At 39.9% G+C, this 25,220-nt stretch overlaps 1 protein-coding gene and 1 long non-coding RNA gene across 2 annotated transcripts; one reads left to right on the top strand and one right to left on the bottom strand.

The window, feature by feature from the left end:
* Positions 1–93: 93 nt before the first annotated feature.
* On the bottom strand, positions 94–5,350 carry LOC109552843 (uncharacterized). Its single transcript, XR_002179764.3, has 2 exons — positions 4,915–5,350; positions 94–302 (listed from the first exon to the last, which is right to left on the bottom strand). It is a non-coding gene; the product is annotated as an uncharacterized lncRNA (long non-coding RNA).
* Positions 4,787–25,220, top strand: IFNGR1 (interferon gamma receptor 1). The gene is made up of 7 exons (XM_019951824.3): positions 4,787–4,970; positions 14,674–14,788; positions 15,478–15,641; positions 16,844–17,016; positions 18,949–19,138; positions 21,626–21,753; positions 24,103–25,220. Exons 1-7 carry the CDS (start codon positions 4,886–4,888, stop codon positions 24,655–24,657), a joined length of 1,410 nt encoding a protein of 469 aa, XP_019807383.1. The 5' UTR covers positions 4,787–4,885; the 3' UTR covers positions 24,658–25,220.

The raw sequence follows: 25,220 nt of genomic DNA, 5'->3' as shown, positions 1-25,220 counted from the left end.
CCAGCTCTCTGAAAGAGAATTTGTTTAGGTTGGTCTGACATTGAGTGTGAAAAAATGTCAACTTAATTAACAGAAAACCAAACTGGCAATGGCTTGAATCAATAGGGCTTTATTTTTCCTCCTATGACAAGAGTCCAGGGGTAGGTGATTGCAGATATTGGTTCAGCTGCTCAATGCTAACTTCAGTATCTCAGGTTTTCTATTTTTCTATTCTTCCATTTTTAGCTGTTGGTTTTTCATCCTTAATCGTGTTTCCTCATGGTTGCAAGATAGCAGCTGCAGATCCAGGCATCATGTGCCTACTTTTAAGGCAGGAAGATTAGAGAAGGGTCAAAGCCAGCAAGCTCTCTTGTTGCATCTCTCTCTCTCTCTCTCTCTCTCTCTCACACACACACACACACACACACGTGCTCACAGACTTCTGCTTACGCCCTGTTGACCGGAACTATGTCATATGACTATGCAGCTGCCATGAAGCTTGGGAAAGTGACTATTGAGCCTTTATAGACTCTATAGTGGGAAGGAAGCAAGGAGAAAGGTTATTAGCAGTCAGTCAATGAACAATGCCTGCCACAGTCATAATCTAGCATGTGGCATTGATCTTAGGCAGTGCTCCAAAACAAGCCATCTACTAGAAGACTCTGCAGTCTATGGATAACTGCCTTTGAGTCAGGGGTTTGATCTGATATGATCAGATGTCAGCATGAGAGCTCTCCTCAAAAGGGGGCTGTGTGCAGGGCAAGAACAGATAGTACTTGGTTTGGTACCAGTATGATATCCAAACATGGCTGAATTCTCATCAGTGATTTAATTATAGCTTGATCGACCATAAGTTTAACTATACCTGCTACATTCCCACAAGCTTGCTTTGTTCACAAGCTTGCTTTGTCCATTCATACATTTATTCAATAAATATTAATGGAATTATAGGCACTTACCCTGGTGCAGGGGATATGGCAGTGAAGAAAATAAGGAGCTTACTTTCTAGTGGAAGAGAGAATGTATGCTCCAATAATCCTGCTCTTCTCTTTGTAATAATCACCACAATTTCAGTGCGTATGTGTTTGTGGATACATAATGGCTAAAACATAGTTAAGTAAGGGGCAGTGTGGAGGCAAGGGTAGAGTGTGAGAAGGTAGGGGAGTATCGGCTTTAATTTATAGAACAATCAGAATTCAGAACTAAATGCTTTAGCCACAGGGGCTTCCCTGGTGGAGCAGTGGTTAAGAATCCGCCTGCCAATGCAGGGGACACAGGTTCGAGCCCTGGCCCGGGAAGATCCCACATGCTGTGAAGCAACTAAGCCCATGCGCTACAACTACTGAGCCTGTGCTCTAGAGCTTGCGTGCAACAACTACTGAGCCCGCGTGCCACAACTACTGAAGCCCACGTGCCTAGAGCCCGTGCTCCGCAACAAGAGAAGCCACCGCAATGAGAAGCCCACGCACCACGATGAAGAGTAGTCCCGCTCGCTGCAACTAGAGAAAGCCCGTGCACAGGAACAAAGACCCAACACAGCCAAAAATAAAAATAAAAAATAAAAAAATTTATTTTAAAAAGAAAAAATAAATGCTTTAGCCACAAACTTTTCAATCTGTTTCCTTTACAGGGAAAGCGGCAGACATTTCTGCTCTAGAGAAAAGGGGAAGGAAATGCTCGGGGCCAGGAGTCAAAGTGTGGTTGGTGCTGTACACCCAGTCTCTGTTCTTATTACAACATAGTTTTAATTTCTTAAATTATTTTATTTGGCCTCTATTTAACTTCCTCTAGGCCATGTTGAACGTGGCCTACAAAATGCAGCTTTGCTCCTGAGCAGCACTTCTCTTTACACTTGGCCCTGGATTTACCCACCCCATAGCCCACACTGGGTTTTTTTGGATTTAAAAACTCACCAGAGGATATAGTGGGGACCAACATATACTTGGACACTCTCTGGCCATTAGGCATTAGATGTTTACCAAGGGAACTGGCACTGTTCATTCGCCTTCTGTGTGACTATATAAGATTTATTTATTGGATTTTTAAATTATTTTACTGATCTTCCTCTTACCTCTCTGTGATTCTCCCTTCCCCCAGCTTTATTCAGGCTAATCCTCTTTTATCCTTCATAATTGTAACCACCTAAAGAAAGAATTGCCTTAAAACTTAGACTAAGTTCCTGTTTATGCTCCTGTAAATCCATGACTCTCCTTGATAATAGTTATAAGTTCAGTACTTATAACAGCTTGATTAACATCTGCTTAATCCCTCAGTAGACGGTAAGCTCCATTAGGGCAGGGGCCATGTCTGTCTTGCTCAGGTCTACACCTCAGTGTGGAGCAGTGTTGGATACACACAGTGGCACTCAATAATATTTAGTGAATTAATAAACATCTTTAGTCTCCAAGTGACTAGCACAGAGCCGCCAATGGATGCTGATTGTGAAGCTCTGCCCAGGACTATGAGATTTAGCTCCATCCTTGCCCTGCTGCTGGGAGTGCTACTGGCAGACACCCTAGGCTGCCAGTACTCGTTGGAGAATGCCTTACTTAAAGAAACAGGCAACCCCAAATCATGTCCCCTCTCTGGGTGGTTTGTATCCAATGACTAATCAATGCTGGGAGTTGAAGGTAAAGCCACTCGTGCCAATTCAAAGATACCTCTAGAAGGCCATCCTGGCTCCAAGGGGTCAGCTGAGGCCTTTGTTAGGATAGCATTATAGATCATCTTCTGCTCAATCCTGTTCCCTCCACCTCCCTTTCACAGGAATCGATCCCAAGAGCATACAAGAGCATGTCTTGCACATCAATCTCCCCCAAGAGTCTACTTCGTGGGTAACCCAACCTGTGATGTCTGCTACGAAGATATTTACTGAACTAAACTGAATATTATATTCAATTGATTTGAATGTTATGCTCCATAAACTCCCAAACAGCAACGATCATTTCTTACTTATCCTTGCAATGATTAGAAGGTGACTTTTATATAGTGAGTGCTATGATCTGAATGTTTGTGTGCCTCCAAAATTCATATGTTGAAATTCTAACTCCCAAAGGTGATGATATTAGGTGGTGTGGCCTTTGGGAGGTGCTTGAATCATGAGAGTGGAACCCTCATGAATGGGATTAGTGCTTTATAAAAGAGAGATCCTTCCTTCTTCTGTCATGCCAGGAAATAACTAGAAGCTTGCTAGCCAGAAGAGTAGCCCTCACCCGACCATGCTGGCTCTCTGTTCTCGGACTTCTAGTCTCCAGACTGTGAGAAATACAATTCCGTTGTCTATAAGCTACTGAGTTTGTGGTAGTTTGTTATAGCAACCCAAACAGACTAAGAGAGCGGACATCACAAATACATGAAATGAAATATTTCCCAAAACTTAGTCTAGTTGAGTTAAAGCCTTACTATGCAAAGTGTGGCCTTAGTGCCAGTGGCATTGGCACTCTTTGTGAATTTTGTTACAAATGCACCCTCAAGGCCCAACCTGAATCAGAACAACGAAATCCAAACTGCATTTTAACAAGAACCCAGGTGGTTCACATTGATTTTCAGAAATACTGAGCTAAGGGATTTATTCATATAAGTAAAATTAATATTTATTCATACAAATAAATGAATATTTTTCATATAAATAATATAAATAAAGCCTCTATTTTGTACAGCATCTTCATAAGGTTTTTCTCTAAAATTTTTACTTAATGCTAGTGTAATCATGCCTTCTTTCATCCAACAAATACTAAACGAGTGCCAAAGATTTCAGCCCTACAAAGCTTACATTCTAGAAGGGGGAGAAAAATAAAATCAATATGCATATCATAGAGTGTGAGAGAAGGTTAAGTGCCACGAAATAAACAGTAGGGCAGTGTAAAGAGGACGGGAAGGTGGGCTGCAATTTCAAATTTTTGCAGAAGGCCATAATAAGCAGAGACTTGAAGTAGGTTCGGTAGTTAGCCATGTGCACACCTGAGCACAAGCCTGGAGTGTTCTAGTAAGGGCAGAGGCCAATGCGCCTCGAGTAGAATAGGTGAGATGATGCAGAGTAATAGGAGATGTGGTCAGAGAGGAAAGATCTCGTGATGAGAGGCTGCTTAATAAATCGCTATTTGATATTTAATTGCTGAAAAGGTAATGCAAGTTATTTTTCCTCCAAGAATAAAGTAGTTCATGGCCGAGCCAATTCTATTTGGGCTATGCAAGTTTGCACAAACCATTTCACCCGCGAAGCTTCGGGTTCCTCAGCTACAAATGCAGGGATTAGAGAAGGCATGTAAGGGCTATTTCTGCCCTAAAATCTAAGTTCCCTGACGCATTGATGCCGAAGTCTTATATAAGATAAAGTAAGCATTGTGCTGGGTTGTGGCCTAGGGCAAAGTTCTGCAAGTCCAGAACACTGCAAAAAGAGGAAGATGCATCACGGAAGGTCATGCAAAGCTTAAAGAACATGACCATTGGACCCAAGTTACTCACAAACCTGCGAGCCAAGGTCGCGACCACAGACTGTCGTGCCCCTAACGCCGAGCTACCACAGAGGCGGCCTTCGCGTTGTAGTCCTCCTCCCCTCCCAGGCCCCGCTTCCCCGGGCACCTCCGCCACCCCGCGCACCTCACCCACCCCGCGCGTCTTAACTACCACGCTCAGGCCTAACTCCGCACCCCGGCCCCGCCTCCGCGCCCCGGGCCCCGCCCTCGCGCCCCGGGCCCCCCTCCCCCACTCTGGCCCCGCCTCCCGTCCAGGCCGGCCTGCCAGTCCTGGTGGCGGCTTTGCTGTCCGCGCCCCACTTTCCCGTCCACGCTCCGCCTCCCGCTGGCGGGATGGTCTGCGGTGGAGGAAATGACGCCAGCCTAGGCCCGAGGGCCGCGCCGGGGGCCTCCCGCAATTCTGGGCAGCACCGGAGTCGGTCCGGAGCAGCATGGCTCTCTTCCTTCTCCTCGTCCTTACCGTGCAGGCCGGAAGCTGGGCTGAGATGGGCGCCGCGGATCAGAAGCTGTCCTCAGGTATTGTCGCTCGCGGCAGCGCCGCGACCGGGTGGGGACGGGAGGGGAGAGAGGGAACCCCACCGGCCAGGAACCCTCCCCCGCGCTGAGGAGCCGCGTCCGCATTTGTCCTCGACTCTCGCATTTGTCTTTGATGCCCGGTGGCTTCGGGTTCTAAGGGGGCGGCCACCGGGAAGGCGACGCAGGGTTTCCGCGGTTTGCAGCCTTCCCTTCGCTTTCTCCGGCCCCTTCCGTGGTTACCAAAACAACAGAACACGTTCTCTTAATTTTTAAATAAGTGAGTTCCCTGGTCAGCAGTTGTACACTGTGGCCACAGCTCATGACTTACATATTCGTAAGGTAGGCCCCAAATCCTTAGAAGTTCTTTCGCCAGCTGAGAATTGTGAAAAGGCAGTAACCGCCTCTTACGTGTAAGTCTGGAGGTGGTCCAGTGCGTGCACTCATGAGCCCATTTGTCAGACAGTAAGGTCTCCTCGCATAGCCTAGTTCCTCGTTTATCTCCGCCTGCTTTTTGATGTTTCCCAGGAAACATGATAAGAACATGTTTTTTCTAAAGCTAGGTATAATGATAATTAAGAGCTCCAGTGAAATCAGTAGTTTTTCTGCAAAAGGGATAAACCTAGATTTTCAGAAAACCGGACAGTCTTGAGTGTCTCCTCTGTGCAGGCAGGTAGCAGCTGCCTGGAAGGGGTCAGGGAGACCCAGCCTCCTTTACCCTTGGCAAACTCTGGGTCTGCACCTCTGTGTTATGACTTCCTCAGTGAAACTTGTTAGATGTGCTCCATTCATATCCAGCTCTCCTTTGGCTTGCCGTTTAGAACTCAAGCAAACAAATATCATTCCTTGAAAAAGAAATTGTGCCAGGTGTTGGGAATACAAAAATGGGAATTATTTAGTTTCTGCCTTCAAGGATCGTGATTTTATAGCTAACAGTTATCAGGCACTATTTTAAGTTCTTATCACACCATTTCCCACAAGTCCTATAAAGTAGGTGCTGTTGTATCTCCAAATATGGATGAGAAACTGAGGCACAGAGAGGTCTAGCCAAGTTGCTGCTATTCACTGGGGGGCTTGGCAGTTGGGTTCCAGAGTCCAAGTTCTTGACTCTGCACTCTGCCATTACCTAGGGCGTTAGTCATCCACAAGGGCAGTTGCAATCCTTTGTGATAAGATATTGAACTTACACATAGGTTACTGGGAAGCAAGATATGGGTGTCTGCCTCTGAGCAGGGGAATCAGGAAAGACTTCACAAAGAAGGTGACCCCAGAGTTGGAACTGGAGGTGGAGAGAGACTTGTGTGTGCAGAGGAAGGGCTGTGAAACAGCAGGTTGAACTAGTGGAATAATTTAAGCATTTTATTGTACAGTACGTGTGTGAGGATATAAGGGGAGAAAGGATATGTGGAGAGGTAGGAACCAGTTAATGAAGTGCCTTGTCATGTGTAACAGCAAAGGACAGAAACACAGCTTTGGCTCTCACAGACAAAAAAAGGAATTTATTGGCCCAGAGAATCCAAGTGAGAGTTGAACAGAAAGGTACAGATGCCAGCTGGGCCTCAGGAAGTTGAACCTGGAACTCAAAAGTGCCCAGACCCTCCATTTCTTACTGCTGACTCAGTGTTGGCAGTCTTCTCGATTTGGCAGAAATCACGGATGTTGACAACTCTTGGGTTTTGGCATCTTGCAGCTTCCTCCACCATAACAAGATCCTGGAAGAAGGCTCTGATTTGCCTAGCTTGGGTCAGACGCCAGCTTGCATGGGAAGGATATTGTTACAGGTGGTGGCAGTAGGAGACTTCCCAGAAGAAGAGCAATAATGTTCCTGAAGGAAGTACAGGTGCTGAGCCAACAAAATAATAGGCTCGCTCTCCCTTGCTCAAGTCAGTGGACAGCCGTGGGGTTATTTTAAGGAGATAAATGGTTTCATGCAGGATCAGATAGGCCACTTAGAAAGACCATTCATCTTACAAAATAGTTTGGCGGTAGACTCAAAGGAGGGAGGTCACTTAGGAGACTGCTGCTCAAGTCGGGGAGGAGGCAGTTTAAATGGAGAAGAAGAAATTAGAAGACAGACTCAGCATAACTTGGTGATTCACTGGATGTGGGAAGAGAGGAAGAGGGTGACCGAAGTTCCTGGCTAGGGCAGAGCATTAAACCAAGTGCACGGCCCTTCCTTCTGAGTACAGAGCCCTCCTGAGCATGGGGCCCCTCGTGACTACACAATTCGTATGTCCTTGAAGCCGGCCCTGGGAGTAGGATTGCCTGCTTTCCCCCCACAGGGAGATCTTCTGTGGCTTCTGTACTCCAGCATTTTATAAACACAGGTGTCAGCCACCTTCTTCCCGTTTGTTTTTCCACTCTGGGTATCATCTGAAGAGCATACTGGTTTAGCACAGCAGTGGGGCTCTTAACTTGCCTTCTCCACTTGCTTATCAACTCTTCATTCCCTAACTTTAGGTAATGCTCTGGGTGTGTTGAAATTTTTCATTATTTTCTTTGGAATCTGTATGTTTTTCAGAGATTCAAAATACTTAAATCTGTGCATTTCAATTATATTTATTGAAGAGGGTATTAATAATAGTTTTTTCATTTTATTCTGATTCATGGTTTGTATGGATTTTTGAAAGATCCACCTTTTGCTTCTATATAAAAGAAACCCTAAAGAATTGAAGAGAAAAATAACCCCTTTAAAGAGCTGTCTTATACAATTTGACAGTAATAGCGCAATTTTTGTATAAGCTAAATGGATAATTTATGTTTCCATTTTAATTGGACAAAGAATCAGAATGAAAGACGTACCAGAATTAAGAGAGTTCCTGACAAGAAGGAATGAGTTTACTTGTAATTTTCTTATTAAGGGAGTGTATTTTAGATTATCCCAATACTATTCAATAGATATCCATTTCAATCATGTCCATTCTAAATAAATAATTTAATTTAATACATTGTTCAGATTTTGCAGTGCCGTCATGTGATGTGATGGTATGATAAATCAGGCAAAATTACTTGAAGCAAATGCTTGTGATGTCATCAGGAAACAGTTATCTCCAGTTCCTATTTATATATGGAGATTATTTTCCCCATCTTTTATTAAACTATCATAGAAATGATGCTTAAGCAGCTTTTGTTAATTAAAAACAACAAAACTTTACACACTGTCAAGTCTTTAAGTAGCTTCTCTAAGCCTTTTTTCTCTTTTTGATAAATATTACCTCCCTCCTAGGATGGTTTTGGTGCTTAACTGAGATAATGCATAACAAAGTTGAGCTCGTAGCTTGTCATGTAGTAAATGTTTAATATATGTTGGTGACTATCGTTCAATTATGTGCATCATTATTTTCACAAATATATTTTTAAATATTAAATTGATTTAGTTATGAATGAGAAATTGTGTCAGCTTTTAAAAAAACTCATCTAGGGCTTCCCAGGTGGCGCAGTGGTTGAGAGTCCGCCTGCCGATGCAGGGGACACGGGTTCGTGCCCCAGTCTGGGAAGATCCCACGGCCCGTGAGCCATGGCTGCTGAGCCTGCGCGTCCGGAGCCTGTGCTCCACAACGGGAGAGGCCACAACAGTGAGAGGCCCGCATACCGCAAAAAAAAAAAAAACTCATCCAGATCAATATGAAAAATTTAAAGTAAGCTCAGCAGCTGACTCCTTCCACCTATTTCCTGTTCTTCATAGACTGAAAAGGCCTCTTTAGTTTTTTCAGTTCCTAAACTATTTCTCAACTTAGAATGAATTAGTCCAAAAGGGAATTAGTCTTGAGAAATGACTTCTCTCAGGGACTGGATGGATCTAGTTCAATTAGAATTTATTGGCATGCCAAGCAACCCAACTAGATGAAATTGAATAAACAGGAACAATAATAGAACCCTGCATTTCAGATCAGGAAAGTGGCTGGGGAGAAGTTTTTTGGATAAGCCCTAACTTGGTGATTTGAGTGAAAGATCTGGGGGGATTTTAGTTAATTACGGGTTCAGCGTAAGCCACTCTTTGATATGCCCATCTCTTCAAAAAAAAAAAGGAGGAAAAGTATTTCATTCACATCAGGTGCATTACTTCTGGGCCCACATTTAAGAAAGAGAGAGTGAATGGTAAAACGTGAAGACAGACAGGAGGAAGAGAAGACTGCAGGGATACTAGGGGTCTTGACCCGGCTAAGGAGCTATCATATGGAAGGTGAAATGGTCCTGAAATATTTTAGATGTCCTCACATGAACCCTTAGTTCTGGTACTCTTTTTCTGAAGGTACAAGGAAATAACAGAAGGAAGTAGAAAAAGGACCGTTTTTCCATTAGTTTCACAAAGTGATGGATATGATTCATTTCAAAGCCCCCAAATATTGATATGTTTCAGTTTTAAAACTTCTATGAATGCTTGAAACACCATGTGCAAGAATTCTTAAATGTCTTTATTCATCTTAAATCTAGAGGATGCTGCTACTTGCTAAGAGAAAAAGTTGGAAAGCATTAAGAAAAAGTTATTTTATCAGCACTATAAAACCATTCAGTAGATAGATCATAATCATAAATATATCTGAAAAAGATGCCAAAGTCCGGATTTGATGTTTTTCACTTTTTCTGCCTGGATTTCTCATGCCATTTCTCATTTTGCAGTATAAGAAGAGACCTTTGTGAAAACGTCCATGGCCCCTCATCTTTAACACGAGGAAGTTGTTAGCTCTTTTCTCTGAGAGTTGTTCATTCAGTAAAGGGTCTGGGTGCTTTAATTTAGAGTGTTTGTTTTTGAGTTGTAGTGTCAGATGACCTAGAATCCTCCAAAACGATTTAATTACTGGCCCGTGTATCCTTACTTCTTCATGCTTCTCAGTTTGTCCTTCCCATAGAGAGGTTGGTGAGCACATAGTCACATGGTGTCTACAGAGTACAGAGCTCTGTTTGGCCTTAGATGCATGCATCTTTTATTTAGTCTTCGAATGCTATTATGTAAAAATCGGTGAACTACTGAGGCTGTGCCTCTTCCAGTAGAGGCACAGATACTTTTGGTGGTTATGGGATGGAGCACAGGAGGCAGCCCATGCTTCTGTCACCGTCCATGCAGAGGAAACCTGGAGATGTCTGTAGCTGTTTGCTTCCCCTTCTGCTGCCTTCCCCAGTAATTACTACAGAGCTGTTCTGGCTGCTGGTTCGGGGGCTTCCGTGACATCTCCACTGCCGCATCTAGCGGCACTGCTTCACCACTTGCTGATCTTCATATGTCTTTTCTGTTCTCTGCCTTGGTCTTTTTTCATATTTATCACCAGGAAACAGTTAGTTGTAACCAGAACTCTCCTTTTTGTCTGCATTGTACTTAGAATGTTGTGAAAAGTGATTCTTCTCTCCTTTGTTTGGTTTTGTTTAATCCTCAGCTGCTAGTTCCTAGAGGAGTTCTGGGAAGCAGATCTTAAAAGAGCTAAAGTTCACTCTGGATAGGATGCAGATACAATGCTCCAAATAACTCTGAACCCATTTCCAAAAACAACATGTGTTACAGAAAACTGTCGGCATTTTAAGAGCTAGGGAAATCTGCAAGATTATTCTACTTCGTGAAATCCTCTAGTAGAATCTTTCCTTTAACCCCACACTCTATTTCTACATATATTTTTATTGACATAGGGTAAATTTTTTATGAATAGAAGTTTGCTGTAAGCCTCAATTATTTATCTGAATATGAAGCCATGTAAACTTTAGGTTATAAAATTCTGAAACTTAAGAAAACGAGTTACTCATGTCAATTTATCATGAGATTTTAGCAAAGATGACAAAGGCAGATGTCTAATAACCGCATGGTTTCTCTTCTGGTAGCGTTAAAACCACAGGTTACATCCTTTGGTGTCAATATTCAAAAGTTTCTCCTATAATCTAGTAGTAATTTCTGTTTGCTAGTTCCGTTGAAACCTCTTCTCCTACCACCTGTCTTGATTGCTTTGGAAGCTATGGTTTAAGTCCTTATCCTAGTCTAACCATGTCAAGCTTTTACTTAAATTATGGGAAATATCACCTGACTCACACGAAAAACTAATCTAATGTAGCACAAGTCTATTGCTGTTTGTATTTTATAATGTATGATTCAGTAACCTCTTAAATTTAAATGCACTTTATTTGATATTCTAGAATACAGATTGATTTCTATATGCCTTTTCCTCAAATGCAGAAATTAATCTCAGATTGAGTACGTACAGTTAAAATGTCATTCCTATTGGGAATAATTTTTTTAAAGGGGGCTTAAAAGGAAGTGGAGAACTTCACTGGAAATGAGAAAGAGGATCCTTGTTACACAGTGGCAGGAAGCTTAGCAACACCATCACCTTCAGTAGCAGGGAAAGTAGGAAATGTACCTGGTGAGCCCAGTGGCCTAGTGAAGGAGGTTTCCAAGCAGATTGCAGGTGCCACGTGGTTTCTTCTTGTTTCTTGTAAAATATAAGATTAGAGAGAGTAATCGAGGGAAGGACTGTTAAACAAAAAGAAACCAGGACCTGACGGTTTGTAAATTCTCAGCCATGAGAGAAGCAAAAGATGCTAAAATTAAGAAATGGCTTCTGAGGGAAGTTCTGATTCATTATGAGTTTGCTTAACGTCAGGTACCTCTCTTTCTTATCTAGTTGCAAAATTATATTTGTATGTGTGATTATTATTTGATATCAATGTTGAATTGAACCTGGAGAGGGGTGCCTTAATTTCCTCCTCAACCATAGAATGCAAGCTGTTTGAGATGGTTGTTCTGAAGTTGAGGTGTGAACACACCATAGAAAAAGGAACCCTGTTAAGGAGACCTTAGTCTACCCTGCTGTGTATGGCCATGGGAACTCCACCAAAACCAGGGCTAAATCTGGCAAGACCAGTACTTCCTGACTCACCTGCAAGGAAATTGCTTAGAGAACCAAAGATGATAAGTACCAGCAGCCATCAACAGTATTCCAGAAAGAAAGAGTAAGTAGAAAAATGGTAGATATCTGATCACTGGCTGCAGGTCAAAGGGCATGTTGTGCTTACTGAGTACTTGAATCTGAGACATCCTTCCAACTTCATAATCTCAACCTTTAGGCACAAATCGTTTTGCTGCTTTGGTGAGTCATACGGAAGTTAGACATTTCAACAGTAACCAAAGCTATTCGCTGAGCGGGAAACATAAAATGTACTGGTTTATCAAAAAAATTCTGTTTTATTTATCTATTTATTTATTTATTTTATTGAAGTATAATTTACAATATATTAGCGTCAAGTGTATAACATAGTGATTCAGTATTTTTATAGATTATACTCCATTTAAAGTTATTATAGAATATTGGCTATCTTCCTTGTGTTGTACAGTATATTCTTGTAGCTTACTTATTTTAGACATAGTTTATGCCTCTTAATCCCCTACTCCTATCTTGCCCCACCCCCGCCCCGCTGGTAATCACTGGTTTGTTCTCTATATCTACGAGCCTGTTTCTCTTTTGCTATAGTCTGCCATTTGTTTTTAGATTGCACATATAAGTGATAACATACAGTATTTGTCTTTCTATGACTCATTTCACTAAGTATAATACCGTCTAGGTCCATCCATGTTGTTGCAAATGGCAAGATTTCATTCATTCTTTTTATGACTGAGTAGTATTCCATTGTGTCTATATACACCATATCTTCTTTATCCATTTATCCACTGATGGGCACATGAGTTACTTCCATATCTTGGCTATTGTAAATAATGATGCTATGAACATTGGGGTGCATGTATCTTTTCAAGTTAGTGTTTTCATTTTCTTCAGATATATACCGAGGAGTGGAATTGTTGGGTCATATGGTAGCTCTGTTTTTAGTTTTTTGAGGAATCTTCTTACTGTCCTCCACAGTGGCTGCACCCATTTACATTCTCACCAACAGTGCAAGAAGCTTCCCCTTTCTCCACACCCTCTCCAGCATTTATTGTTTGTAGATTTTTTGGTGATGGCCATTCTGACTGGTGTGAGATGATTTCTTATTGCATTCTGTTTTTAAATTAGTTTTTCCTCCTAAATAAAAAAGATTCCTGAAATTATAATAAAGCAGGGTTTCTCAGTGTTTGGCACTCGTGGCATTTTGGACTGCCAGAATGTGGAAAGCTATCCTGTGCATTATCGGATATCAGCAGGATCCCTAGTCTCTATCCTTTAGATGCCGGTAGCACCCCACCACTAACACCCAGTTAGGAGAACCAAAAATGTCTCCGACAGTGCCAGATGTCCATGGGGGACAAAATCACCCCTTGTGGAAAACCAGTGATATAAAGGAAAAAATAATCAGAAAAAAGGGAAAAAATGGCAGTAGAATCTAATTGTCCTTTAGTCCATATAACTCTTGATCCATGTTCTGCTTTGAAACGATAATACAGGTGCTAAATAGTTGTAAATTAAGACAATGTACCAGTTCAGGTTCAAATATTGGAATTTTTACTTTGGGAAAAATATAGTAGGTGTTTTCTTCAACAGTAAGCAAATAGCCTATGTGTGTGAAATTAACACCTCACTTGACAGGTGAGGAATTCTGAAGTAACTCTTTAGTAGTATAGCAAGGAAAGAACCCAGATTTCTTAATAGCCAACCCAGGGAATATTTTTCTTATTAGAGCAGTCTACTAAGTGTAAACATAAGTGATCGTCATTATCATCTGGGATACTTTAAAAAAGTATAAACTTTTGGCTCTCTTTGAATTTTTTAGGATGATAAGTTATGTTTGGAAGCCACTGTACCTGACCACATTGCTATTCATTTATTTATTTTATTTGTATAAGCACATCATGTTTAGTGGCGTTTTCCAGATAGATGGGATTGAATAAGCTTAAATTCCAGGTCATATTGCGAACTCTGTCTATACCTTCATGTTCATTCGTGAAGAAGGGAAGGAAAGGAGGGAAAGAAAGAGGGAGAGAGAGAGGAAGGGAGGAGATGTGTGTGTGTTCAATTTTTTAAGGGGTGCTGGACAATAACCTTTTACACTGAGCAGGGGAAAAAATAGCTGCTTTTAGTAACTAGATTATGGTCATGGTAGTGTTTGATTATAAGATGGTAAAATGACTTCTGCCTGTTCTCTTGTGTGACACTTTAATGTCTTCTCAACAAACGTTTTCTTAATTGGTTTAGAAGAGCAAAAGCAGGAAGAAATATAGGGTATGTTCTGAAAAAAGCCATGCACACCTCAGAGAGCAAAATGTTGATGAAACTGGAATGCTTGATGGCTCCGTCAGGCAATCATTAGGCATCTATTCCTGTGCTAGAGAAAAGGTAGTAAAAGTGTGTAATAGTCCTGGGTGGAGGGTTGAGAGCCCAGGTAGTATTTTAGAGTGAAATTGACCATCCCTCTTGTAGCCAGTTCTTCTCTAGACATTGAATACAGTCTGTGGTATCAAATATAGAAAATTCTAGTGATTAAATGAGTTGAGGATTATTATTGCAACAGGCAGTGCAGTTATTTATAAAAACTCCTCAAACATTCTAGGAATTTATTGCTCATACTATATTTGTGTTCCCCTTGCATTACAATGTTGTTTCAGTAATTTAAAATGAATTCAAACACTTCTATACATTTTTTAATAAAATTAATTTTTAGAAATACCTTAATTTAAATACGTTTATTATCTGTTCCGGTGAATTCTTTTCTTCAAGTACATATTTGGCTAATTTGGCTTCTTATATTGAGGTTTTCTAACGTTAATGTTAGTTTCTGACATCCATCCGTCTTACAGTGCCAACACCAACCAATCTTACCATTGAGGCCTATAACTTGAATACTGTTCTGTTTTGGGATTACCCAGTTATGCCACGGAGCCCTGTGTTTACCGTACAGGTGATGACCTATAGGTGAGTGTCACTCTTATCTTTTTCATTCTGTTTTTGCCTAGGTCCTTGCACGGTTCATGACTGTTTCCTTCCATCATTGTTCCTTCCCATGTGGCACAACTTCCTGAACGGCTTATAGACTTCCAGAAGTAATGCAAATTAAGGATGCAAATTAGTTCTTTTCAAAATACTTCCTGCCATTTAGTTCTTCTTCCTGTCAGAATTGAAGTAGAGGAGTATCACTAACTTCTGACATTTTATGGCATGACAAATAAAGGTGACAGTTCTGTATTAAAAACAGTGAAGTCCTCTTGCTTCCTATAGTGTATGTACTGTTGAATAGAAAGAAAAATTTAAAAAATTTTTTTGACAAGTGTTAGGAGTGATTGTAATATGTTGGATTCTGTAATTAAGTAATGACTCAATGAAATCGATTCATTTAAAGAACAGATTTTTAAAAATTACATGTGGAATGTGGTTTGTACAGGTCTTATTTTGAATTGAGCCTCTTTATTGTAAATGAATTTACTATAGACCTTCTAACCAAAGAGTAAAGGTTTCCTACTTTGTCTAGCTTCTCCATCCTATTCTTACTCAACTCTTTCTACCAGCTCCATGCTATGAATGGAAAGCAAAGCACAGACAGAGGTGGTTCAAGTTTATGTATTAACAATAAAAATTACCTTTGTGTTTCTTTTTCTTCATTTTAGGGACGGGCAATGGATTGATGCCTGCAATACCTCCCATCATTCTTGTAATATCTTTTCCATAATTGATGACCCATCAAGTCCTCTCTGGGCTAGAGTTAAAGCCAGGCTTGGACAAGAGGAATCAGTCTATGCACAGTCAAGAGAATTTATTTTATGCAAAGAAGGTGAGTGGAATGTATACATGTCTAAATTTCAATCTTATGCATGTCTTCTGTATATATTTGCTTTTATAAGCAGTTGCTAAAAATTATCAGAATGCCCCAGAAACATTTGGAGGAATTTAGGGAGTTCCTGTCTTCTCTTCTCCCAAGCCCCACAAAATAGGGTTAAGAGGCTCCCCTCACTTTGCCCCTTCTAAGCAGTGACACTTCCATCCCATGCAAGTGTGGGTCTGGACTCTGCACCCCTTCCTCTCTCTGTCCTCTGTCACTCCTCCCTTAGTCGCGTTCACTAGGACTGTGAGAGCTGCTCTCTGTCTTCCCCTCTACCTTAACTCCTCAAGGCCTTTGAGAATTTTAATACCAATTTAATACATTAAAAATTTTAGAGTTCCATAATCGCCTTCATCCTAGTTCAGCTTCAGCCCCCACCTTGGTTCTGCTCCTTCTTTTTTGGATCATGCCTACTTTTTTCTCTTCTACAGGCCCCTCCTCTACTTGCCCTTGAAGTAGTTTTATTCCCCAGAGTCCATGCTTTTGTCACCTGACAATTATACCATCTGTATGTCAGACTTTTCCCACACAGATTTTTCAAGGGCATACTATGTGCCAGAAAGTATGCTAGTTCCTGAGGATACATTGGTGAGTAAAGACAGACCTGCCTGGCGCACAGTAGGTGTGCAATAAATACGTGAAGAATAGGTAAATGGTTCACCTACAAGGTTCCAGACGTCAAAGACATATAGTAAATATTTGTGGAATCAGTGAATATCTAGTTCTGATTTTCATAATAAAAATTGAATGTATTTAGCAAACTTTTATAGAGCCTCATTCCAGGTATCCATAGGCATTGGAAATACAAAGAGTTTCAGTGAGGATTCAAAGATAACTAAAATGCCTTTTCTGAAACGATTTTTAGAGAACATTTTCTGTTTTCTGTTTAATGTTTTTTAATCTACAGAAGCAAAGATAAAGGAAAACTAACTTCTACTATGAAGAGCTTCTACTATGTCAAGGCTTTTTACCAAGATTCATTCACTAAGGACAGTTAAAATATCTTCTAGGTATCTGTGGAATGATTTAAATGTGGTCCTGCTTTAGAACAACAAGAACAAAAAGAGTAGGTTGATTGAGTTTTGGTAGTGATATGTAATACACTGTGAAGTTCCAAGGCTGGTACAAATTCTACTTCTTTTTTGTCCCCTCAGGGAAAATTGGACCACCTAAACTGGTTATCACAAAGAAGGAAGACCAAATCATTGTTGATATATTTCACCCTCTAATTACTGTAAATGAAAACGAACCCGAAGCCATATACGATGATGAAAATACTTGTTATACATTCACGTACAATGTGTTTGTGAGAATAAATGGAAGTGAGGTATGTTTCTATTTCATCTTTTTCAAAATGGAAATTTTTCTGTTGCTGGCATAAGTTGTTTCCATATGTGGTGTAATGAAAGTGGAATGTTCATGAATATTCAGGCAAGACTCATGGATCGTAAGTTTTACTAAGAAAAAAGAAATATATGAATGCTGCTGCAGGGAATCAGTACTGGCATTGATCTTTAACACTGGCCATGTGAAAACATTTTAAGTTTTTCTTTGCCTCTTTTAATAGCATGGTCCTAATCTAGGATATTAACCTGTGTTTTTCCATTTCTCCACTGGTAAGATGAGGATAATTTTAATCTTTTCCTCCTCATTGGTAGTTTTGTAGTGATATGAAATAACATGAAGCTCTAATTGGAATCTTTGTTTTTGAAAGAAAACACCAACAGTACTACTGTGTGACACGATTACATTCTAGCACTGGTGTGCAGACCACACGTTGACTAGACTTTTTCTGTTCCATCCATCCTCCACAGCACTGCCATTCCTTTATTTAACAATATTTGTTAAGCACACGCCTGGTGCCTTCTAGGCACCAGGAGATAGCCGTGAACAGTACAGACAAAAGAACTCCAGTGATAAGTACTGTGGAGAACAACACAGCAGAGAAGAGCGCTGGGCAGTAGTGGTTTCCAGCAGGCCGGCCAGGCCTCACTGGGAAGTGTTAACTGGAGCCAGGGCTGGAGGAGGTTAGGAGGTGAACTCTGTGGATGTATGTGGGAAGAGTGTGTCAGGCAGAGCCTGGCAATCGCACCAGGCATGTGAAGGGAGCAGCAAGGCTGGCTAGAGCGTGGGGGCAGATGAGGTCAGAGAGTTCACTGGGGGCCACTTCTCTAAGGGCTTTGGAGGGATTGGACTCTTATTCTCAGTGAGACATTGTGCCTCTGGAAAGATTTAAGCAGAAAAATGACATCTGATTTAGGTTTTACAACATCACTTTGGTTGCTAGCTGAGTTGTCTTTCTAAAGTGCAGATCTGACCATATTACTTCACTGCTTAAAACTCTTTAACAAATCCCCATCGGCTACAAAATAATATCTAGATCCTCTTCCATGGCACGGCCTGCAAGGCCTTCATGATTTGGCCTCTTGCATCATTTCCAGCTACCTGTCTCCCGTTCCTTCCAATTCATTTTCGTTTGTGCTTTGGTGAACTGCTTCCTGTTCTTAGTTGCCTGAAGGTACACTGCTCTTTCACAGAATGCCCTTCTCCACCTTTTCTACTTTGGAAAATTTCTGCCCGTTCTTCAGTATTCAGCTGGCATATCATCTCTCCTTCGAAATCTTTTCTGACAAGGTGGACTGTTTCCTCTTCTGTGGTCTGGTTGTTCCTTGTTCCATAGAGTGGTCCCCTAGGAGTACTTGTGACTCTCTTACATTTCTTTCTTATCTCTCTTCCACACTCTATCGTAAGTTATTTGAGGTCAGACACCACTGCCCTACCTTTGTGTTCTCAGGCCCTAGCACAGTGATCCATGCAGTGTGGCTGGTTGAATGAATGATCAACTCCCAGAGATTGCTTCAATCCCTTCTGTGTCACTGCCAAGAGATCCTACAGCCTTTGTATAATACCTGTGTTATTCTTACCATGAGATAGATGCTTTTCTCTCTCACCAGCTAAGTTTCTAGCACTAGAGGAATAGGACTAATGAACATTTGTTGGTTTGACAACTAAGAGTGAACATTACTGCTATTTGAGTTTTAAATTCATAATCTCTATTTTAATTTTTAAATTTATTATCTCTATAAAGAACATTTTAATGGATATATAGCACCATGCCATGTTGAAGTAAAAAATTGACTTATTGTTTGATATCAACACTATTTTCAGACATGTTCCCAACATTCATCATATTGAATGATATTTTCTTTTCAAATTAAAAGGAGTCATGCATTTTCATTGTTTTTTTTCCTCTTTCCAGACCACAAATAAAATGTACATAAAGAAGGAAGATGATTGTAATGAGACTCAGTGCTTCTTAAGTATTCCTGTGTCCTCGCTGAATTCTGAGTACTGCGTTTCAGCAGAAGGAGTCTCAGAAACGTGGGCTGTTACAACTGAGAAGTCGGAAGAACTTTGTATTACTGTTTCTGATAATAACAGCACAGAAGGTAAGTTCTTGCCATTTTTTCCTAAATGTAGTGAGTGATCACTAAAATAGGGTAATGTAAAAAGAGGCAATTTGTAATTTCAATAAACCTCTGCTCTTTTAAAAAATACTCAGTAGTTCCGTTCTTCAGAGAAGTTCTAAATTAAAAATAAGGCCATTTTTCAGGCATTAAGAGATACAAAGCAACCAATTTAGAAAGCCATGTGATGACCTTTTGACCCAGGAAAGAAAAAATATAACAAAAACATAAAGCCATGTGCATAAATGTCTGCATTTCAGGATCATGCATAATAATATAAGTTAGTTTATTACTCCAATATAACAAGATGTTATATATCCATTAAAATGTTCTTTATGGGGACAGTAAGTTTAAAAACTAAAAGCCGCAATGTTCATTGACTAAAATTGTGTGATATGTGAACTGGACAAGCATTGGAAATGAACATCCAAAAATAAATATAGATTGGTTTAAATGATGGATTGTACGTCAATTTTATAACACATTTTAAAATCATTATTTTTATTTTATTATTTCCTGTGTGTGTGAGGGGGATACATATGATAGAACTTCAGAACTGGCATTCTTATTTGGCAGGTACCTAACAAAAATTTAGACTTTTTTTTCATGGTACAAAATTTAAATGTTCATTATAGATAATTTATAAGGAAACAAAATTATCTGTAGTTCTAAGTTACAAACACTCAGTTACTCACAGTTTGGTGGTTTTTTTCCATCCTGTTTTTTCTTTTGCTATGTAGCCTTGATCATATTATGTAGTATATGTAACTTTGTATACTGCCCTAAGCATATGCTATAAATATTTTTCCATGTTATTTTACATACTTTATTAATATTATTTTTAATATCTCTAGAACATTTTATTATGAAGATCATATTTATTTAATGTTCCTCAATTTTTGGACTTTTGATTACTTGTAGATTTTTTGCTGATAAATCATGCTTTGGTGATTGTCTTTGGGTGTATATATAATTGTTTTGATTGTTCAGATGTTTTTAGAACATATCTTCTAGGTTAAAAAAGTGTACAAAAAATAACACAGTACAAATTTCTTTTTGAAGAATGGAAATCTAGGCTGAAGAATCAGACCAAACACCTAAAATTAATACTAAAAACTTTTAGGCCATTATATGAGGGTTTCAAATAGGTGACTTAAAATAATGCAGTGCATTTAATACCAGTTTGTGTTATACTATTTGGAGGAAGAAAATCCTCATCAATGCATAAAATTTGAAATAATATAAATGCCCTAGATTTATTTAAAAAAAAAAATCCTGAGTTACAAACTGGGCTGATACTGTGTCCACACGATGGCACCATCGTGGCTCATAAGCAGCATCCCCTACCTGCCTGCTCAGTGCTTCTAAGCAACGTGCCAGTGTTTCTTATGGAGTTATTTTATCTTTTCCTATTGTAATAATTTTTTTCACCTCCTGTAACAGGTGTGATTGATAGAGGCATTTATTTGAGTAACTTCCAGAGTCATTATTAGAATAGAAATTAAAGGTAATAAAATGCTATGAAGGAGGGCAAACACCACCACAATATGTAGAGTACTGTTAATTTGTTTGTTTGGTTTGTTTGTTTGGTTTTGGATTTGTTTGTTTGTTGTTTTTTTGTTTTTGGCTGTACCACACGGCATATGGGATCTTAGTTCCCCGACCAGGGATCGAACCCGTGCCTCACGCCTCTGCAGTGGAAGTGCGGAGTCTTAACCACTGGACCGCCAGGGAAGTCCCAAGTACTATTAATTTGGAAGAGAAGACTATGGAAAAAAAAATCTTGAAGATTGTGCTGTGAAAATAAAAAGCAGCATTAGAGAAAAATATACAACCGTGATTATAGATGTTTGTGCTCTGAAACAGATCTTCCCAATTTTATATTATTCGTTGTATCTGGTTTTCATTCGGGGGACTTTATTCCTGTTCAACTTTCCTGTGTGTGTGTGTGTGTGTGTGTGTGTGTGTGTGTGTACGTACACACCTGTGTATTTTTATAAGTTTTTGTAATCTTTAAATAAATAACAATTTAAGAATTCAGAAGGGTGGGACGACATTATTTTAAGAGTTAGAGACATTGCCAGAATTTATTTCTAAAGAGATATATTTAAAATTTTTTTCTTTTGCCTCTTCAACTGAGAGAAAAGCGTAACTCTAGAAACACTCTGTATTTGGGGCTGTAAGGAAATTGTTATGAAAAAGTTATTTTAGCCACATCATATCATGACAGTGTAGTCGCAGAAAGTTTAGGATCTCAAAGCTGGGAAGAATCATGTTGATATCTAGGACAGGTATGTAATTTTTTACTCATCTCTCCTGACTTCTGTGTCAGTGTTCTTTAAAACTGTGACCATATTAATTACCTGATATGTAAATGTGTTGAAGAATAGCACTAAGACTTTATAACTATCTGATGGATATAGCAGTGTTCCATTGTAATTCTAATTTGTGGTTTTTCCCTTTTCTTAGATCCTGTTTGGATTCCAATTGTTGCTGCTTTACTACTCTTTCTAGTACTTGCCCTGGTAGTTGTATGTTGTCTTGTTAAGAAGATGAATCCATTTAAGAGAGAAAACATCATGTTACCCAAATCCTTGGTAATATATTTAAATATTTTTTCTTTAATTGCATACAGTTGGCCCTTGAACAACACAGATTTGAACTGTGTGGGTCCACTTATACTTGAATTTTTTTCAATGAATATGCTGGAAATTTTTTGAGATTTGTGAGAATTTGAAAAAACTCTCAGACAAACCACATAGTTGAGAAATACTGAAAAAATTAAGAAAAAGTTAGGTATGTTATGAATGTATAAAATAGATGTAGATATAAATATAAGATGCAGAATATGTGTGAATTGACCATTTATGTTATTGGTAAGGCTTCTGGCCAACAGCAGGCTATTAGTAAAGTTTTTGGAGAGTCAAAAGTCATATGTGGATTTTTTGACTCCAGAGGCGCTCAGTGCCCTTAACCCTTGTATTGCTCAAGGGTCAAATGTACACTAAAATGTTAATTTGAAATTTTCGATAATTCTTAAAATTTGTTTTTTAAAGTAGAATGATGTTCAGCATGTCACCTATCATAAATAACTGAGTCTTCCACACATCCAAAGCCACATATTTTTTACTATGCACTATGCTTTTTTATGCATGGGGCAAAGGCACAGTGAGACAGTGCTAAGGAGCTTAAAGTCTAGTGGGAAAAATGATAAGTATTCAGTGGTTGTCCAGTGTGATAGGTTCAAAGACAGACGTTTATGTACATGCCAGTGAGGACTTCTTTTCTTGTACTTTTGCAGGGTAGGGTTAGTCATGGCTTTTCCAGAGACAGTGATGCCTGAACAGTCTTGAGGGACAGATAGGAGTTTACCCAGGTACTAAGGGACAGTGTGTGCTAAGGCCCAGTGTCAGGAAAGCGTGGCTTTTGAAAATCTGTAAATACAGAAACTCTTCATGGTGGTTAGAGGGTAGAAGGAAAGATGACCCAACAGTGAGTCTAAACGAGAAGTGTGACATTTTAATGCCTAACATTTAAAAGTCTTTGTCTGGGGCTTCCCTGGTGGCGCAGTGGTTGAGAGTCTGCCTGCCGATGCAGGGGATACGGGTTCGTGCCCCGATCCGGGAAGATCCCACATGCCGCCGGGAAGATCCCACATGCCGCCGGGAAGATCCCACATGCCGTGGAGCGGCTGGGCCCGTGAGCCATGGCCGCTGAGCCTGCGCGTCCGGAGCCTGTGCTCCACAATGGGAGAGGCCACAACAGTGAGAAGCCCGCGTACCGCAAAAAAAAAAAAAAAAAAAAAAAGTCTTTGTCTGATGAAAAGAACATTTAAAAGTATCAGAATGATAACTATTTAAATCAAATATGACAGGCAAAATATCTGTGATATGCAAAGGGCATATTTAAATGTGTTATGGAAACATTATCTTTAAGTAGCGGGGTTAAGAACTATCAACAGTTAGTAGACAATTCACCTATGAATTATAATGTTCTTACTACTAGTAGTTAAGCACGAACCAACCTTGCAGCGTGCTATTTTACACCCGCTAGAGAAGGAAAAATAAACCTGAATATCCATTAGTACCTTGTAATAAAACTGGTATACGCTGGCAAAAAGTAATTATAGCCCTGAGGGGAGGGTGAGCACACAGTGGGTGCACAGAGTAGTAGCATCCTAAACATGCCACACTCCTAGATTTAGTAATTCCTCTCTTAAGAATTCTTAAAAGATAATTTCATAAATAATAAAGACGTATAGAAATATTCACTTCAGCATGTTCTATAAATGGTGAAAATTGGAACACCTTAATACTTAGTATTAGAGAAATTATTTAAGCATCAGTGTAAAATTACTGAGCCCATGAAGATTAGAATTATGAAGACAAATGATGAAATACTACATAAAGTAAGTAGCTGTACTCCCATTACAAATGTAACATGCATACGTGTCGAAGGTAGTACACAAAAAGCAACATAGGTTGGTGAGATAGTGACTTTCTAAAAATTCTAAAATATTGTTTTTGATCTTAATATATTTCCATTAAAAAGAAAGAAAAGGCAACTATCAGATTCTATTACACTGTTATCCTAAATATGCCATTCAGTTGTATAGTTAACCATTACCATTAGACCATTTTTCTTTTGAGGATGAGCACTTAAGTTTAATAATTTATTTATTTATTTATTTATTTATTTATTTATTTATTTTTTTTACGGTACGCGGGCCTCTCACCGCTGCGGTCTCTCCCGTTGCGGAGCACAGGCTCCGGACGCGCAGGCCCAGCGGCCACGGCTCGCGGGCCCAGCCGCTCCGCGGCATGTGGGATCCTCCCGGACCAGGGCACGAACCCACGTCCCCTGCATCGGCAGGCGGACTCTCAACAACTGTGCCACCAGGGAAGCCCTAATTTATTATTTTTAATCACTGATTTCTCTTCCCCTAGCTGTCTGTGGTAAAAAGTGCCTCTTCAGAGACAAAATCTGAATCAAAATATATATCGCCCATCACCTACCAACCAATTGCCGCAGGAAGTGAGCAGCTCTCTCCAGGGACAATTTCAAGCGTGCATACTGAGGACAGTCCAGGAAAAGCAGAGCATGGAGAAGACCTTTCTAGTGAAACAGAAGTGGTGATGACTGAAGAAAACATTTCTGACTTGGCCTCTGGTAGCTCTCTGACCCCAGTAAAGGGAGAAAATTCTATGCATGCAAGCAGTAACCAGTCTGAAACCTGCAACATCACTTTAAATGTGTATCACTCCAGAAATGGTTCTGATGGTGGCCTTGTTGTATCAGAAAACTGCTCTGACTCAGAATTTCCCCCAAGTAATAAAACTGAAATAAAGACAGAAGGACGAGAGTCCATAACGCTGAGAAACACCATCACCTCCTTTGGTTATGACAAACCCCATGTGTTAGTGGATCTGCTTGTAGATGAAGGTGGTAAAGAGTCCTTGATTGGTTATAGGCCTACAGCAGATTCCAGAGAGTTTTCATAAGATCAACCAAGGTCACCAACTTGGAAGGATCTGCTTTTCCTGAACAGTTTTTCTGCTTTGATTTCATGAAAAGATCATGATTTCAGAAATTGTGTCTTCTTGGTATTAAGCAAGTGGAGTGTCATGGTTTAGATAAAAGTGTAAAGAGCCTGTTTGACACTGTCACTTTTGGTCGGAAAACTGCAGAGTCTTTAATAAAAAACAAAAACCACTGTCACATGTGAACCTTTCCATCTAGATTTGTGAACAGTAACAGTGAACGGTCTCTAATAACCCTGCTTCCTATAATGGTAGGTGTTATGCCCAGGGTCTTGTGTAACCACTTCAAGAGATAAAATGGATTTTTTCCTTTCTGTGCCTCAGCATGGTATTTGTTTTTGGAAGTTTATGTATATAGTCTTTCCTAATACTTTCAGAAAAAACATGAATGCTTTTCAAAATTGTCCTTAAAATTGAATTGAAATCAGTAGTGTTAATAGAGTGTGTAAATAAAAACATGTATATATTTTTTATGGAACATTGCATTTAAGGATTTTTTTATAATAAAGTAACTTCAAAGTTCA

Source organism: Tursiops truncatus, chromosome 12 (genome assembly GCF_011762595.2).
Source record: "Tursiops truncatus isolate mTurTru1 chromosome 12, mTurTru1.mat.Y, whole genome shotgun sequence".
Lineage (NCBI taxonomy): Eukaryota > Metazoa > Chordata > Mammalia > Artiodactyla > Delphinidae > Tursiops > Tursiops truncatus.
The sequence above is the reverse complement of the archived record's forward strand: the minus strand, read 5'-3'. Positions and strand labels throughout refer to the sequence as shown.

Bases quoted from the DNA above. Each gene is read 5' to 3' on its own strand.
- IFNGR1 (XM_019951824.3), top strand. From the start codon at position 4,886: ATGGCTCTCTTCCTTCTCCTCGTCCTTACCGTGCAGGCCGGAAGCTGG. The intron at 17,017-18,948 runs GTATGTTTCTAT...TCCTCTTTCCAG, and splicing joins TGAGAATAAATGGAAGTGAG to ACCACAAATAAAATGTACAT. The intron at 19,139-21,625 runs GTAAGTTCTTGC...CCCTTTTCTTAG, and splicing joins TGATAATAACAGCACAGAAG to ATCCTGTTTGGATTCCAATT.